The following is a 16698-nucleotide window of genomic DNA, read 5'->3' as shown; positions in this document are numbered from 1 at the left end:
GGAAAATTAGGTCAATCCAAGGTGAGGTGCCAATGCAGAGAGCACATGGGGCAAACAACAATCTGTTGTGTTTTCCAAGGAGGTGCTCACAAAGGAGTGCAGAGCCAGCAGGAGTTCCCCAGGATGGCTGAGTGGGACTCACAGCCCCAGGGAGCACAAGGGAACAGGGACACAGGAGGGAAAGGAGAGAGTGGCAGGGGACAGAGGCAGGGCTGGGCTGTGCTTGCCAAGAGCCCAGGCTGGCCCTGACCCTCTGCAAGGGCTGCAGGGCTTGCTCAGCCCCTCAGGAAGCACCAAGGCGATGCTGCATGCCCAGGGCCGTTCCATCCTGGCACTCCTGGGTTCCTTCCCCAGCAGCTTCAGCAGGGGAGGCCACAGATGCCACTGCCCAGGCCAGAGAGGCCAAAGCCCCCAGAGCTGATGGGCACTCCCTGAGAGCTGAGGATGCTGCCAACAGCAGCAGAGGTGGAGGATCCCACGGCGGTGTTCTGGGGGAAGGAGCTGAGGATGGGCCCAGGCAGGGTCACCACCACGGGCGAGGGCTGGATGAACACAGTGGAGTCCTGGCACTGCCTGACACAGGGCTCATTGCAGCTGCTGCCCAGCGGGGTGGGCCCACAGGGCTGGCAGGGCTGGCACCGGGGGTAGCAGGACATGGCTTGGGGCTGCACGTGCACCTGGGAGAGAGCAGAGAGAAGTAAATCACAAGGAGTGGGTAAGGATCCAACTGTTACCTCACCGTGAGGGAGCCAAGGCAAGAGCTGGGAATGAGAGCTGAAGGCTGTTTGAGGAGGCACATGAGCTCTTCCCCTCAAGCCCAGGGATGTCCCCAGCCAGCCCAAAACTGGGGTAATACTTCTGCCAAGACCCAGCAGTCACACACCTCCCACTCCTTTCCTCCTCTCACAAAGAGCATCTGCAAGATCTCACACGGGACAAAGTCACAGGTATGTGCAAGAAATCCCAGAGAAGAAGGAGAAAATGGAAGATAGGCTTCAAACTCACCTTGTTCTCAAGGAGATGGAGGTGAGAGGAGTGGATGAGAGAGTGAGGAGAAGGTGCTGCTTTTATACTGCTCCTGCAATGCCCCAGGCCCATAATCCTGCACAAGGGTGGTAATTTTTGAACAGACTCATCTTCAAAGGAAAATATCCCTTATAGGGGCAGCGATTCACATTTTGTTTCCATTAAGGCTGCCATTTCATTTCCTCATTTCCAGCATTCCTGCCCTGCATTGCAGGATCCTTTCATGTTCTGTGATGAGAAGCAAAGGATATCTCAGGCAGAGCCATGTCAGCAAGGGCACATGACCCAAGTGCTGGATGAAGGCTGGGAATGTTGGTTTAGGGCAATGAAAAGCAGCTCTTTGCAGTACCCCTTGCAGGAAGAGTCCTTGTCTCACACTGCACATGTCAGAGGGCATCCAAATAATCTGCTTTTTATGGACATTTCACTTGCTTCTCTCTTTTCCCTCTCTCTCTGTTCTCTGCAATGGTCATGAGCTGCAGCATGTCCAGGCAGCCAGGCTGTGCCACTGTTTCAGCTCTCTTCCCCTTGATGCCCTTTGCTCTGGAGGGGATATTTGCCAGGCTTTAGGAAAGCCAAAGCCCACCTGGAGATGAATCAGGCAGAGCACATGGAGGGGCAATATGAAGGTCTTCTCCAGTACAGGCCATCAGTAAATGGACCCCTAGACACAAGCAGCCCCAGGATTCACCAGGGCAGCTTCCCTGAGGGCAGGGGGTACAGGAAAGGTGAACAGCCTCAAAGGTTCATGGCCTTGGTCTTTACCATCAGGAATTGCTGTCGGGAACTGAAGTTCCTGGTGCTGATTGGAACAACTGGAACAGAAAATATTTCCCCAAGCAGAACAGAATCCAATGGGGGAACATCCAAACACACTGGTCTGAAATGAGTGTCTGTGAACTGATGTTATGTGTTCACTGGTACAAAGCCTTTCTCAACTCCCTTTGAAAGTCACAGCGACCATGGAATACACCTGAGAGCTGGAAGAAAGCCAGTGAGTGTCTTGTCTTCAAGAGAGGCATGAAAGAGGAGTCAGGGAAGAACAGGCCAGTCAGACTTGATATCTGGAAAGCTCATAGAGAAAATCACTACAAAACCCAACATGCAGTGCTCAGGGAGGGGGTGTGCTCAGAAATGCCCTGGATGCAAAACCAGATTTCAAACTACAGCAGTGAGGGATGCTCTTCCCTGTCCTGCAGACATGGAGGCAGCTGGGCAGCGTCCCAGGAGGGCAAGGGAATGCCTTCAGTAGGCAAATTTCCAGGGACAGACTCTCCTGACCCATGGAGAGTCACACTCTAATTGTGGTGTGAGGTCAAGCCAGGAGTGCGTGATGTCTGCAGGCTTTGTGCCAGGCAGGGCTGAATTCCCTTCCAGCAAGGGCAGCTCCATCCAACACCCTGGAGAACCATCTTCAAGCACTGGGCTGAGCCCAGACCCACAGCTCCAGGCAGCCAAAGGCCTTTGCCCTCAGCCTGACTTGCTTGGCAGCACTGCCACAGCTCAGGGTGTTTGCAGAATTGACAATGTGTGGCAGGACTTTGTGTGTCCCCCAGGTCAGGGTGCAAAGGGTGCAGCCAAAATGCATCTTTTGAAAACAGGGGTAGAAAAGGCACTGTCCCAAGAGTGAACACATCCCTCAGGCAGTAAGGAAGTACAGAACTCCACGTGGGCCAACTTGAGCCTTGATTCCTGCCCATACTATTGTGCTCCTGCACAAGAAATCATTGTACTTCTCATCCCACTACATGGCAGAATCCTCCATGACTTAGTGGGAATGTCAGAAATGGGGAAATGAAATGGCAAAAAGATGAAAAACCAAACCACAATCTGTGCCATTGGGTAGAATGTTTTGCTTTGAGATGAGTGTGTAGGAAAATTACTGTCCTTGTGCAGTGACTCTGGGCCTGGGGCATTGCAGGAGCAGTATAAAAGCAGCACCTTCTCCTCACTCTCTCATCCACTCCTCTCACCTCCATCTCCTTGAGAACAAGGTGAGTTTGAAGCCTATCTTCCATTTTCTCCTTCTTCTCTGGGATTTCTTGCACATACCTGTGACTTTGTCCCGTGTGAGATCTTGCAGATGCTCTTTGTGAGAGGAGGAAAGGAGTGGGAGGTGTGTGACTGCTGGGTCTTGGCAGAAGTATTACCCCAGTTTTGGGCTGGCTGGGGACATCCCTGGGCTTGAGGGGAAGAGCCCATGTGCCTCCTCAAACAGCCTTCAGCTCTCATTCCCAGCTCTTGCCTTGGTTCCCTCACGGTGAGGTAACAGTTGGATCCTCACCCACTCCTTGTGATTTACTTCTCTCTGCTCTCTCTCAGGTGCACGTGCAGCCCCAAGCCATGTCCTGCTACCCCCGGTGCCAGCCCTGCCAGCCCTGTGGGCCCACCCCGCTGGGCAGCAGCTGCAATGAGCCCTGTGTCAGGCAGTGCCAGGACTCCACCGTGTTCATCCAGCCCTCGCCCGTGGTGGTGACCCTGCCCGGGCCCATCCTCAGCTCCTTCCCCCAGAACACCGCCGTGGGATCCTCCAGCTCTGCTGCTGTTGGCAGCATCCTCAGCTCTCAGGGAGTGCCCATCAGCTCTGGGGGCTTTGGCCTCTCTGGCCTGGGCAGTGGCATCTGTGGCCTCCCCTGCTGAAGCTGCTGGGGAAGGAACCCAGGAGTGCCAGGATGGAACGGCCCTGGGCACGCAGCATCGCCTTGGTGCTTCCTGAGGGGCTGAGCAAGCCCTGCAGCCCTTGCAGAAGGACAGGGCCAGCCTGGGCTCTTGGCAAGCACAGCCCAGCCCTGCCTCTGTCCCCTGCCACTCTCTCCTTTCCCTCCTATGTCCCTGTTCCCTTGTGCTCCCTGGGGCTGTGAGTCCCACTCAGCCATCCTGGGGAGCACCTGCTGGCTCTGCACTCCTTTGTGAGCACCTCCTTGGAAAACACAACAGATTGTTGTTTGCCCCATGTGCTCTCTGCATTGGCACTTCACCTTGGATTGACCTAATTTTCCTGTTTTGACTCATTAAAGTTCTTTTGCATCACAGTCCATGTCTCCCTCTCATTTATTCCCCTGCACATCCTCTCCCAACATGCCCAAAACAAGAGGTGTTGCTCAGGGCTGGTTGTGGGAAGGGATTGTGGGAGATGGTTGTTCACAGGGTGTTAACACAGGCACCATTTAAATATTCTTAATGATGCAATGGGTAACTCCATTTTCTAATTTTCTCTACTGACACCTAATTGCTGCTTCCAGTAAATTGTACTTATCTAAGCCTGTGATCTTTGGTTTTTGTGCCTACAATTCTCCTCCACAGCCCTCCAAAGAAGGAGGGGAAGGGGTGAGAGCAGCACATGGTTTTATTTGGAGAATAAAACTGGAGAATAGCATTGTCAAACCATGACAAAGATCTCACTGTACTTTCCAGCCTAATTCAGTAAAAAGGAGCCCTAAGCAGGGAACAGGCAGCAGCTGCCTCCCCTAATCAAGAACATCTGGGAATAACAAACCTTAAAGATGTAATTGTCATGGTTTGGCCCAGGTGAGCAGGAGGGGACATGGGCAACACCTCCATGTTATCATTCCAGCTCATGTCCTTTCCATATTTATTCTCTCTTGCTTCCAGGTTGTTCCTGGCTGTTCTTCCCAGAGGGAAAAGCCCTGGGTGAAGGTGAAACCATCTGAAATTGTTTCACTTTCCTGTAAATAATTTCTTGGCCTCACAGCTTTTAGTATTACTATTGTAGCTATCACTGTTTGTTTTTTGTCTCATTGCTGTTTCCAGTAAATTGTTCTTATCTCAATCTTTGATCTTTGACTTTTGTGTTTCCAGCTGGAGGGGAAGGGGAAGCCAGTGTTGGTGTGGATTTTTATTTTAGCAAGACTACTAAATTGGAGAATACCATCCCTAAACCACAAGAGTAATAAATAAAGATGTGTGGTAGTGGAGAAGATTGCAGTTAGCATCTCTTACTCAGGGACATCAGCAGAAAAAGAAGTTTTTAAGGATGCAGTGAATCAAGATGTTGATGTGTGCCTATGTATACATTGCTAACCTGGCAGAATATTCAAGGTCCATGTATCCTATAGCTGAATTATGTTCTTTGCAATACTGAAAGTCACAGCTACAGGTCAAAAAGACCCTTGTGAAGAGCCTTCCCCTGAGCATGTTTAGAATTGAGTTGGGGTTGTGTCACTTGTATGGAACTCCCAATAGAGAGCTGTACTTGGAAAGTTTCTAATTCTGAATTTCTGTGTACAAATAATGGCATGAAAAGTCTGGTGGGTATGCTTGATTTGGGGAGTTCCACCAAGCATCCAGGCTTGTGCAACTCTGACATAAATAATGTCTCTGCTGGGTGTGTGATTATTCAGCTGTTGTGGAATGGGTCGCAAATCTGATTTTTTGGGCAACACAATCAAACCCAATCTGTGATTCCATGGGAACACAGGTCTGTGAGAAGGCAGCCCACTGCACTGTGTCCCTCCTTTTGGGAATCCTGTGGTTAGGGTGGGACCTCCTGGAGGCTGATGGGAAGCTGGTCCTTTGTCTTGTCAGTAACACATTCATTGCAGAGTACTTGTGTCAAACATTCAGCTTAAAGAGGACAGAGGTGCATGGTTGTCCCTGGACCATGCAGGGTAATTTTATTATGTTCTAGGGTTATTCTATTCTATTCTATTCTATTCTATTCTGTTCTATTCTATTCTATTCTACCAAGAAGAACTTTGGGGTGCCTGTGGGGTGATAGGCCTGCCACGAACCAGAACTGTGCTCTGGCATCCAAACCAGCTTGGGCAGCAGGACAAGCGAGGGGATTCTGCCATGCTCAGGTGAGACCCCACCTGCAGAGCTGCCTCCAACTCAGGGGTCCCAGCACAGGAAGGATGTGGAGCTGTTGGAGTGAGTCCAGAGGAATCTGAGATTATCAGAGGGATGGAGCAGCTCTGCTGTGAGGAAAGGCTGGGAGAATTGGGGCTGCTGGAGAGCAAAACCTTTGGGGTGATGTAATTGTGGCCTTGCAGTACCTGAAGGGAATTTATAGTCAAGATGTGGAGAGATTGTTTAAAAGAATATATAGTGACAGGACGAGGGGAATGCCTTCACACTGACAGAGGGTAAATTTAGACTGTATATCAAGAAGCATTTCTTTATTACAAGGGTGCCCAGGGAAGCTGTGGCTGCCCCTGGATCCCTGGAGGTGTTCAAGGCCAGGCTGAGATGGGGCTTGGAGCAATCTGAGATAGAGGAAGGTGTCCCTGCCCATGACAGGGGATGGAACTGGATGAGCTTTAAGGTCCTTTGCAACCCAATCCATTCTGGGACTGTATCATTCTTTTCAGATCTATGGAGACAGGAAAATTCAGAACTCAGAGGGTCCCTCAGTGTACATTGAGCACTCACAATGCCAGCCTGTGTTGGCAGCCAGTGCAAAACCAGCACCCAACAACGCCCCCCAGAAACACCCCTGGGGCAACAACTCTGCCTTGGGAGAGTGTCTGCAGGGCAAAGGATGACACAGAGGCACAGGCTGGGATGCAGCAGAATTTAATGAGTCAAAATAGGGAAATGAGGGGGATCCAGGTGGAGACTTCCAGGTGGAACAGCTTCAGCAGGGGAGGCCACAGATGCCACTGCCCAGGCCAGAGAGGCCAAAGCCCCCAGAGCTGATGGGCACTCCCTGAGAGCTGAGGATGCTGCCAACAGCAGCAGAGGTGGAGGATCCCACGGCGGTGTTCTGTGGGAAGGAGCTGAGGATGGGCCCGGGCAGGGTCACCACCACGGGCGAGGGCTGGATGAACACGGTGGAGTCCTGGCACTGCCTGACACAGGGCTCATTGCAGCTGCTGCCCAGCGGGGTGGGCCCGCAGGGCTGGCACCGGGTGTAGCAGGACATGGCTTGGGGCTGCACGTGCACCTGGGAGAGACAGCAAGAAAATGTCATGAGGGGTGTTTGAAGAGCATCCATCAGCACACCATGCAGCTACACTGTCAAGGCAAGATGGGAACAAGAGCTGGAGGTGTTGTACTGATGCCCACAGGCTTCTTCTTCCATTTAGCCAAAGAAGTTCCTTGCCAAGAGCAACCAAGCCCAGGGTAACCCCACCTATCCCATCCCTCACTTCAGCCAAGTCCCAAACACTCCCTGTGCTCACTCTCTCTTCCTGTCCCTCTCTCACCATAAGCAGCCCTATGACCTGGCATAAAACAAAGGGGCAGGTATGTGCAGAAAACAGAAGAAGGGAGAATAGAATGAGTGAGAGGAGAAAAGTCTTCAAACTCACCTTGTTCTCTATGAGGTAGAGAGAAGAGGAGTGGATGTGAGAGTGAGGAGAAGGTGCTGCTTTTATACTGCTCCTGCCCTGCCCCAGGCCCTCAGTCACTGCACAAGGGCAGTAATTTTCTTTCAGACCCACCTCCCAAGGAAAATATCCTCCCTGATGCCACAGGTTGTGCTTTTGTTTCCATCAACGCTGCCATTTTCATTTCCTCATTTCTGACGTGGCAAACAGGCCTCCAAGGATTATTTCAAGCACTGAGATGAAAGACCCAAGGGTTTTCTGGGCAGTGACACATCAGTACGTGCAGAAGATGAGTTGCATGTGCTGGAGGGGTCCATGCAGACAGTTGACACTTATTTGAAAAATATGCTCTGGTTGTTTTCTACCCTCTTTGCAGGCAGCTGAACATCCCCTCCCACCAAGTCTGTCTTCTCCTCGTGTGGCAGTTTGTTTGGCAAGGTTGTCCCCTTTCATGGCTGCATTGTGGGGTTACCAATGTGTGCCACCAGCAGTTGTCAGGGAAGATAACTTTGCTCTCCTAAATGCCAGGATTCCTTGAGATGTCTCACGAAGTTGGGTCCCTTTTCACTCTCATAAAGGTGTGTGGAGGTTCAGAAAATACCTTGTTCTTCCCATTTTCCCTAGATCACCCTACACTTTGGCCTCATACTAGCCAAGGATGCTTTTCCAGAACAAGCTAATTGTCCTGAGAGCCCCCAGAGCTGTGGAAGTGATGGTAATAAGTTCATGCTGAGGGCAATTTCTGTTTGAGCTGCCTGGAGCTCTGTACAAGAAGCAGCCCAGTGAGTGAAGATGGTTTTGCTGAGGTGTGGATGGAGCTGCCCTTGCTGGAGGGGAATTCAGCAGTGCTGGCTCATGGACTGCACACAGCACATCACCAAAAGGCTGACACACAGCCAACCCAAAATTAAACTGTGACTCCCCACAGGTAGAGAGAGTCTCTCCCTGGAAATTTGCCTACTGAAGGCATTCCCTTGCCCTCCTGGGACGCTGCCCAGCTGCCTCCATGTCTGCAGGGCAGGGAAGTGCAGCCCTGCTTGATGTGGTTTGAGAGCTGGGTCCTTCTGAACTTGTCCCCTCCCTGAGCATCCCCAGGCATGTGGTACCACAGGGTCCTTCCAGCTCTCACTCACTCAGGAGCTGGGTGTGTTTCAGCTTCTCCAGGGGTGCTGATTTGTGCTCCAGGCTGAGGCAGCCTTTGGCTCAGGGGAAAGGAAGCATGAAAAAGCACTAATGGCAGGAGAAGTCGTGTCGTGTGAAACCCAGGGATGTGTCCCAGATGGTGGGGAGATGTTTTCTACAAACCTTTAACTCTGTAAAGCATTCAGGAGAGCCCCCCACCACAACCTGAGGGAAGCCTCAGGCCATGTAGATGAGGCCTGTGCATCCCTTCTACCCTCTGCTGGTTTGGGTTGGCTTTTCTCAGGCTATCCTTGACTTGGAGCTCACCCACTGCAATTACTAACAGCACTTCACTGTCCCAAGCCAACATCTGCATGCCCAGGAGCCCTCCTGTACCTCTGCACTCACTGGCATGACTCTTCATGGGGTATCTTCTCATTGTGGCGCATGAAAGGATCATGCAAGGCAGAGCAGGAATGTCAGCAATGAGGAAATGAAATGGCAGCGTTGACAGGCACAAAAGAACCACCTGTGGCGTTAGGGAGGATATTTTGCTTTGGTGATGACTGTGTAGGAAAATTACTGCCCTAGTGCAGTGCCTGTGGGCCTGGGGCAGGGCAGGAGCAGTATAAAAGCAGCACCTTCTCCTCACTCTCACATCCACTCCTCTTCTCTCCACCTCATAGAGAACAAGGTGAGTTTGAAGACTTCTCTCACTCCTTTTATTCTCCCTCTTTCTGTTTTCTGCACATACCTGCCCCTTTGTTCTATGCCAGGTCATAGGGCTGCTTATGGTGGGAGAGGGACAGCACAGAAAGTGAGCACAGGGAGAGTTTGGGACTTGGCTGAAGTGAGGGATGGGATAGGTGGGCTTAGCCTGGGTTTGGTTGCTCTTGGCAGGGAACTTTGACTAAATGGAAGAAGAAGCCTGTGGGCATCAGTACAACACCTCCAGCTCTTGTTCCCATCTTGCCTTGACAGTGTAGCTGCATGGTGTGCTGATGGATGCTCTTCAAACACCCCTCATGACATTTTCTTGCTGTCTCTCCCAGGTGCACGTGCAGCCCCAAGCCATGTCCTGCTACCCCCGGTGCCAGCCCTGCCAGCCCTGTGGGCCCACCCCGCTGGGCAGCAGCTGCAATGAGCCCTGTGTCAGGCAGTGCCAGGACTCCACCGTGTTCATCCAGCCCTCGCCCGTGGTGGTGACCCTGCCCGGGCCCATCCTCAGCTCCTTCCCCCAGAACACCGCCGTGGGATCCTCCAGCTCTGCTGCTGTTGGCAGCATCCTGAGCTCTCAGGGAGTGCCCATCAGCTCTGGGGGCTCTGGCCTCTCTGGCCTGGGCAGTGGCATCTGTGGCCTCCCCTGCTGAAGCTGCTCCACGTGGGAGTCTCCTTCTGGATCCCCCTCTTTTCCCTGTTTTGACTCATTAAATTCTGCTGCATCCCAGCCTGTGCCTCTGTGTCATCCTTTGCCCTGCAGACACTCTCCCAAGGCAGAGATGTTGCCCCAGGGGTGTTTCTGGGGGGCGTTGTTGGGTGCTGGTTTTGCACTGGCTGTCAACTCAGGCTGGCATTGTGAGTGCTCAATGTGCACTTAGGAACCCTCTGGGTTCTGATTTTCCTGTCTCAGTGGATCTGAAAAGAATGATAAAACCCCAGAATGGGTTGCGTTGGAAAGCTCATCTGGTTCCATCCCCTTGTCATCCCCTGTCAAGCTCATTCAGTTCCATCCCCTTATCCAGTTCCATCCCCAGTCATGAGCAGGGACAACTTCCTCTATCCCAGGTTACTCCAAGCCCCATCTCAGCCTGGCCTTGAACATCTCCAGGGGTCCAGGGGCAGCCCCAGCTTTCTGGGCACCCTGTGCCAGGGCTTCACCACCCTTGTAATAAAGACCACAGTCTAAATTTACCCTCTGTCAGTGTGAAGGCATTCCCCTTGTCCTGTCACTACATATTCTTGTAAATAGTCTCTCTCCATCTTGACTGCAGATTCCCTTCAGGTACTACAAGGCCACGATTACATCCCCCCCAAAGCTTTTCCTGAGTGCTCAGTGTGCACTGAGTGACCCTCTGGGTTCTGAGTTTCTCTGCCTCTTTGCATCAGAATGGAATTTCTATAACAACTTCAGTGGCTAACTTGTACTTCACACACTTTCTCATTGTGTCTCAGTCAGCTCACCACTGCATTGGAGGTTCCAAGCAGTGGATGTGTTGCTGCAAGGACACAGCTTCAGCTTCCCATGAGGTGCCAGGCAAGCCCTTCCCAACAGTTCTGTGCCACTGTACCAGTTACTCAAAGTTCCACTAAAACTCACCCTGAACACTTCCCATCATGGGACATCCCATTTTCCATTTCCCACCATATCATTAACTTCTTCCTTATGTCCCACCTACATCTACCCTATTTCAGTTTAAAAGCGTTGCTCCTTGTCCAGTCACTGCAGGCCTTGATATAATGTCTCTCTCCAGTTTCCTTATCCATCCCTTTTACATATTGAAATGCTGTATTAAGGTCTCCTCAGAGCCTGTCTGAAAAAACTCAAGTCCCTCAGCCTTTCTCCATGGTAGGGACAATGCATCTGTGTGATCATTTCTGCAGCCCTTGTCTGGAGCTGCTCTAACAGGTCCATGCCTACTTTCAATTGAGGATTCTAGACTGGGTTCAGGGTTCCAGGTGGGGTCTAACAAGAGCTGACCTGCTGGCTGTGTTTTTGTTTGTGCAGACCAAGACATGGTTGAATTTCTGGATGTCAAGAACACATTGCTGGCTCATGTCCAATTTTTCTACCTCCATGATTTCTGGTTCCTTCTGGTCTAAACTATTTCTCTTCCAGTGCTGGCCTTGGTGAAGTTCCTGAGTTTCCACATGGTGCCATTCTCAAATCTGCCAAGATCCATCTGGATTGAAACACTTTCCTCAAGCCTCATCTTGGTGTCATTCACTTGTTGAGTGTCCACTCAGTCCCACTATCTATGTTATTGATGACTATATTAACAAATATTTGTCCCTGCATTGATCCTTGCTGTACACCACTCATCACTGGTTTCCACTTGGACATTGAGCCCGTGAGTATAAATCCTTGGCTGCTCCCAAAATTCTCTTGAAAATCTTTCACTGTAACTTGCAGGTGAGGAAGGAAGCCATGACTCCCCAACTGATCCCCTGACCATCAGATCCAGCTTTGCCCACACCTCCCTCCTGGCCTTGGTGCTCATTCTGCAGAAGGACAAATGACCTCAACTGACCAAAGGGCTGTTCCAGGTCATGTAGAATCATAGAATCACTTAAGTATTTATTTAGACAAGACCTTTAAGATTAAGAGGTCCAACCATTAACCCAGCTCTTCCAAGCTCAACACTGAGCCATGTCCCCAGGTGTCACAGCTAAATATCTTTTAAATCCCTCCAAGGATGGTGATTCCACCACAGCACTGGGCACATATAATATCATGCTTAGCAATAAATCTGTGGACAGTGTTCCCAGTTTGGCCATTCTTCAGACACTTGGCGTTGGTCTGCTGATGCCACAAGGTTCATTCTTTGGAACCACTTGGTTTTCTCTTTTTTCTCCCATTCCTTCATGGTATGTCCTGATCTTGACACCAGGGTGTGTCACTCTCTTGCTATTCCAATTTTCCCCCTTCCCACTGGGTCAGCAGATCATAAAAACCACTGCTCAGTGCTTAGTGCTGCTCATAACACCACACAGACCCTCAGGCAGTGCTTGTCCTCTTTGCCAACTCCTTCCTTGTGTCTGCCCAGGGCTTCCTAGGAAAGCTTTTGGAGAGGTGGCGGCAGGAAAACACATTGGGAAGGAAAAGAGGCAGCAGGTGTGGGCTGAGTGACTCAAAGGACTGTCCAGAAGCAGCTGAGAGAGAGCTGAACTGCTGCAGGACACAGAAAATCATCCTTGGAGTATTCAGGGCCAGTGAAGAGGATTGGTTCATTCTACCAGTTCCATGCATAGCAAGAAGGATAGAAAGCAGCAATACCATGATATAGGAGATTTAACTCTCCTGTCTTAAAAGGAATTGAAACAACTCCTAAATGTGTCACACAGAACCATCCCTGAGCAACACCTCCCTCCCTGGGAATCTGGGGAGACCAAAAACAGGGAAAAGATGACACAGAGGCACGGGCTGGGATGCAACAGAAATTTAATGAGTCAAAAGATGAGAACAAGGTCACTCTGAGTGGAGGCCTCAGTGAAGAGAGCAGCGGGGTCAGCTCAGAATCTCCATCACATGGCTATGGCAGAAATCCCAGCAGGTTCCACCTGCTGGATCCAAAGAGAGAGCAGGACCAGCAGGTCAGGATGGCTGTGTGGGACTCACAGCCCTGAGGAGCACAAGAAGTCACTCAGAGTGGTAGACAGAGCACTGATGCTCTATCCCTGGGCTTGGACCATCCTGGGAGTCCCTGGGCTCCTTCCCCAGGGAAGGAAGCTTCCAGCTTCCAGCAGCTTCAGCAGGGGAGGCTCCTCGTGCCACAGATGCCACTGCCCAGGCCAGAGAGGCCAAAGCCCCCAGAGCTGATGGGCACTCCCTGAGAGCTGAGGATGCTGCCAACAGCAGCAGAGCTGGAGGATCCCACGGCGGTGTTCTGGGGGAAGGAGCTGAGGATGGGCCCAGGCAGGGTCACCACCACGGGCGAGGGCTGGATGAACACGGTGGAGTCCTGGCACTGCCTGACACAGGGCTCATTGCAGCTGCTGCCCAGCGGGGTGGGCCCACAGGGCTGGCAGGGCTGGCACCGGGGGTAGCAGGACATGGCTTGGGGCTGCAGGTGCACCTGAGAGAGAGGGAAGAGAGGAGCAGAACATGAAGGGAGTTTGAAGAGCAACCTCTCCACACCGGGAGGGAGATCCTTTCTCTCAGCCCCTATGAGCACCACCAAGAAGGCCAAAGCCAGGGACCATCCTCCCAAACCACAGCTCAGGAGACACCTCAGTCCATATCCAGGATATCTCCACAACACATCTGCCCTCTCCCATGGTAAGCAGCCTCAGGACACAGCAGGGAGCAAGGACAGAGATATCTGATCAGAAATCCCAGAGAATTACAAGGTGGAAGAGAAAAGGAAGGAGAAAGAGCACAAGGAGAACCCAGAGGAAGACGAGAAAGGGCTCAAAACTCACCTTGTTCCCAACAAGATGGAGCTGAAGGAGTGGATGGGAGAGTGAGGAGAAGGTGCTGCTTTTATACTGCTCCTGCACTGCTCCAGGCCCACAGGCACTGCACAGGGGCACTAATTTTCCTACACACTCATCTCCCAAGAACACTGTCCTCCCAAATGCCCCAGGCTGTGCTTTGGTTTCTGTCAACGCTGCCATTTCATTTCCCCATTGCTGACATGGCCATTAGGCCACAGAGCATCTTTTGAAGTGTTGAGATGAGAAGCCTAAGGCTTTACCGAGCACCATCACATCAGTACAGGCAGAAGATGGGCCCCCATGTGCTCCAGAGGGCTGTGGGCAAATATGTGGGGAGTGTTTTTACAAACCCTTGTGAGGAAACATGGTCCTGTCTTCCCACCAAGGCAATCCCCTCCTGAGCACCTGAAGTCTTCCCTCAGTGTGGGTGTGCTGTATCCCCCTGCTGCCTCCCTGCTCAGGCCTCACTAGGCATTGCCTCTCTGGGCAAGTTTGGTGCATTGCTGGTTTCAAATGGCTTTGCCAAGGAAATCTTCTCCTTCAGGGAAGACATCTCTTGGTTTATTTGGCAGAGTTGTCTTCCCTCACTGCCATCTCCGGGGGAGCCCAACCTGTGCTGTTCACAGGCTTGTGGTAGGAGATTGTTACCCTCCTTAATCCTGTTATTCCTGAAGGAGCCCTTTAGGATTGGGCCTCACTGTCCTTTGTGTCAGAGGGATCTTTGGAAATTTCCTGCACATTTTGTGCCATAATCTGCAGGACATACAAGCACAGGCCACTTTTTCAATACACATTGTCAGGCCAGGCATCCCTTTTCCCTGGGCCAGGATGGAGCTGCCCTTGCTGGAGGGAGACTCAGCCCTGCCTTGTACAGCCCTGCAGACATCACACCCTCCTGCCTTGGCCTCGCACCAAAAGGCTGACACACAGCCAACCCAAAATTAAACTGTGACTCCCCACAGGTAGAGAGAGTCTCTCCCTGGAAATTTGCCTACTGAAGGCATTCCCTTGCCCTCTGGGGCACACCCCAGCTGCCTCCATGTCTGCAGAGCAGGGCTGTGCATCAGTCCTTGGTGTATTTTGAGAGCTAGTTTTGTAGCCAGGGCTTTTCTGAGTGCATCCCCTCCCTGAGCATCCCCAGGGATGTGGCACTGCAGGATCCTGCCAGGCCTCAGGGTTCTGCCAGGCCTCAGGATCCTGCCAGGCCTCAATCCTTTGGGAAACTCCACTTCTTTTCCAGGAAGACCATCCTCAAGTACTGGTCTATCCCCACACCCTAGCAGGCAACCCCAAAAGCCATTGCCTTCAGCCTGACCAGCTTGGCAGCGCTGGAGTGTTCTCAGCACTGAGTTTTAAAAAATTGGGGAGGATTTTGTGTGCTCCCCAGGTCAGGGTGCAGCCAAAATGCATCATGGGGTGAGGAGAAGGGGAGAGTGATGTTCCAAGAGCCAACATATCTCTCAGATGCTGAGAGCAGAGGAACCTGAGCCCACAGGATTTGTTGGGTGATCAAAGGGTTTTTGATAGGACAGTGCTCTCCTTCCGCAAGCCCAGTGACAGCACAAGTTGGGGTCCCCCAGAGATGGCAGTGAGAGGAGACAAACTTTGCTGAATAAACCAGGAGATGTCTTCCCTGAAGGAGAAGATATCCTTGGCAAAGCCATTTGAAACCAGCAATGCACCAAAGCTCAAAGCTGCCCAGAGAGGCAATGCCCAGTGAGGCCTCAGCAGGGAGGCAGCAGGGAGGCAGCAGGGAGGGAGAGGGAGGCAGCTCACCCACACTGAGGGAAGTCTTCAGGTGCTCAGGAGAGGATGGCATTGGTGGGAAGACACGACCATGTTTCCTCACAGGGGTTTGTAAAAACACTCCCCACATATTTGCCCACAGCCCTCTGGAGCACATGGGGGCCCATCTTCTGCCTGTGCTGACGTGATGGTGCTTGGGAAAGCCTCAGGCCTCTCATGGCAACACTTCAAAAGATGCTCTGTGGCCTAATGGCCATGTCAGCAATGGGGAAATGAAATGGCAGCGTTGACAGAAACCAAAGCACAGCCTGGGGCATTTGGGAGGACAGTGTTCTTGGGAGATGAGTGTGTAGGAAAATTAGTGCCCCTGTGCAGTACCTGTGGGCCTGGGGCAGTGCAGGAGCAGTATAAAAGCAGCACCTTCTCCTCACTCTCCCATCCACTCCTTCAGCTCCATCTTGTTGGGAACAAGGTGAGTTTTGAGCCCTTTCTCGTCTTCCTCTGGGTTCTCCTTGTGCTTTTCCTCCTTTCCTTTCTCTTCCACCTTGTAATTCTCTGGGATTTCTGATCAGATATCTCTGTCCTTGCTCCCTACTGTGTGTTAAGGCTGCGTGGGACAGGGCAGACGTGTCGTGGAGAAAGGCTGGATATGGACTGAGGTGTCTCCTGAGCTGTGGTTTGGGAGGATGGTCCCTGGCTTTGGCCTTCTTGGTGGTGCTCATAGGGGCTGAGAGAAAGGATCTCCCTCCCGGTGTGGAGAGGTTGCTCTTCAAACTCCCCTCATGTTCTGCTCCTCTCTTCCCTCTCTCTCAGGTGCACGTGCAGCCCCAAGCCATGTCCTGCTACCCCCGGTGCCAGCCCTGCCAGCCCTGTGGGCCCACCCCGCTGGGCAGCAGCTGCAATGAGCCCTGTGTCAGGCAGTGCCAGGACTCCACCGTGTTCATCCAGCCCTCGCCCGTGGTGGTGACCCTGCCTGGGCCCATCCTCAGCTCCTTCCCCCAGAACACCGCCGTGGGATCCTCCAGCTCTGCTGCTGTTGGCAGCATCCTCAGCTCTCAGGGAGTGCCCATCAGCTCTGGGGGCTTTGGCCTCTCTGGCCTGGGCAGTGGCCTCTGTGGCACGAGGAGCCTCCCCTGCTGAAGCTGCTACCTCCACCTGGATCCCCCTCTTTTCCCTGTTTTGACTCATTAAATTCTGCTGCATCCCAGCCTGTGCCTCTGTGTCATCCTTTGCCCAAGGCAGAGTTGTTGCCCCAGGGGTGTTTCTGGGGGGTGTTGTTGGGGCTGGTTTTGCACTGGCTGTCAACTCAGGCTGGCATTGTGAGTGCTCAATGTGCACTGAGGGACCCTCTGGGTTCTGA

At 52.2% G+C, this 16698-nt stretch overlaps 5 protein-coding genes across 5 annotated transcripts; 3 read left to right on the top strand and 2 right to left on the bottom strand.

Annotated features, from left to right (window-relative positions):
• Positions 1-359: 359 nt before the first annotated feature.
• Positions 360-3371, bottom strand: LOC128940121 (feather keratin 1-like). Its single transcript, XM_054281419.1, has 3 exons — positions 3347-3371; positions 1006-1043; positions 360-677 (listed from the first exon to the last, which is right to left on the bottom strand). Exons 1-3 carry the CDS (start codon positions 3369-3371, stop codon positions 360-362), a joined length of 381 nt encoding a protein of 126 aa, XP_054137394.1.
• On the top strand, positions 655-3666 carry LOC128940122 (feather keratin 1-like). The gene is made up of 3 exons (XM_054281420.1): positions 655-679; positions 2983-3020; positions 3349-3666. Exons 1-3 carry the CDS (start codon positions 655-657, stop codon positions 3664-3666), a joined length of 381 nt encoding a protein of 126 aa, XP_054137395.1.
• A 3242-nt stretch (positions 3667-6908) lies between these two features.
• On the top strand, positions 6909-9808 carry LOC128940120 (feather keratin 1-like). The gene is made up of 3 exons (XM_054281417.1): positions 6909-6927; positions 9089-9132; positions 9491-9808. Exons 1-3 carry the CDS (start codon positions 6909-6911, stop codon positions 9806-9808), a joined length of 381 nt encoding a protein of 126 aa, XP_054137392.1.
• Positions 9809-12904: 3096 nt separating this feature from the next.
• On the bottom strand, positions 12905-13624 carry LOC128940264 (feather keratin 1-like). Its single transcript, XM_054281607.1, has 2 exons — positions 13578-13624; positions 12905-13231 (listed from the first exon to the last, which is right to left on the bottom strand). The coding sequence occupies exon 2, from the start codon at positions 13208-13210 to the stop codon at positions 12905-12907; it is 306 nt and encodes a 101-aa protein (XP_054137582.1). The 5' UTR covers positions 13211-13231; positions 13578-13624.
• A 2139-nt stretch (positions 13625-15763) lies between these two features.
• LOC128940153 (feather keratin 1-like) lies at positions 15764-16478 on the top strand. The gene is made up of 2 exons (XM_054281460.1): positions 15764-15810; positions 16152-16478. Exon 2 carries the CDS (start codon positions 16173-16175, stop codon positions 16476-16478), a length of 306 nt encoding a protein of 101 aa, XP_054137435.1. The 5' UTR covers positions 15764-15810; positions 16152-16172.
• Positions 16479-16698: the final 220 nt, after the last annotated feature.

Source organism: Melozone crissalis, unplaced genomic scaffold (genome assembly GCF_028551555.1).
Source record: "Melozone crissalis strain CALT ecotype California unplaced genomic scaffold, PUWL_Pcris_2 ptg000032l_1, whole genome shotgun sequence".
Classification (NCBI taxonomy): domain Eukaryota; kingdom Metazoa; phylum Chordata; class Aves; order Passeriformes; family Passerellidae; genus Melozone; species Melozone crissalis.
Note: the sequence above shows the minus strand (reverse complement) of the source record. Positions and strands in the feature narration are given on the sequence as shown.

Coding starts and splice junctions, on each gene's coding strand:
- LOC128940120 (XM_054281417.1), top strand. Junction 9,133..9,490: donor TCCACCTCATAGAGAACAAG/GTGAGTTTGAAG, acceptor TGTCTCTCCCAG/GTGCACGTGCAGCCCCAAGC.
- LOC128940264 (XM_054281607.1), bottom strand. CDS start 13,210: ATGTCCTGCTACCCCCGGTGCCAGCCCTGCCAGCCCTGTGGGCCCACC.
- LOC128940121 (XM_054281419.1), bottom strand. CDS start 3,371: ATGGCTTGGGGCTGCACGTGCACCT. Junction 1,044..3,346: donor TTGGGGCTGCACGTGCACCT/GAGAGAGAGCAG, acceptor CTCCTCACTCTC/TCATCCACTCCTCTCACCTC. Junction 678..1,005: donor TCCATCTCCTTGAGAACAAG/GTGAGTTTGAAG, acceptor GCTCTCTCCCAG/GTGCACGTGCAGCCCCAAGC.
- LOC128940122 (XM_054281420.1), top strand. CDS start 655: ATGGCTTGGGGCTGCACGTGCACCT. Junction 680..2,982: donor TTGGGGCTGCACGTGCACCT/GGGAGAGAGCAG, acceptor CTCCTCACTCTC/TCATCCACTCCTCTCACCTC. Junction 3,021..3,348: donor TCCATCTCCTTGAGAACAAG/GTGAGTTTGAAG, acceptor GCTCTCTCTCAG/GTGCACGTGCAGCCCCAAGC.
- LOC128940153 (XM_054281460.1), top strand. CDS start 16,173: ATGTCCTGCTACCCCCGGTGCCAGCCCTGCCAGCCCTGTGGGCCCACC.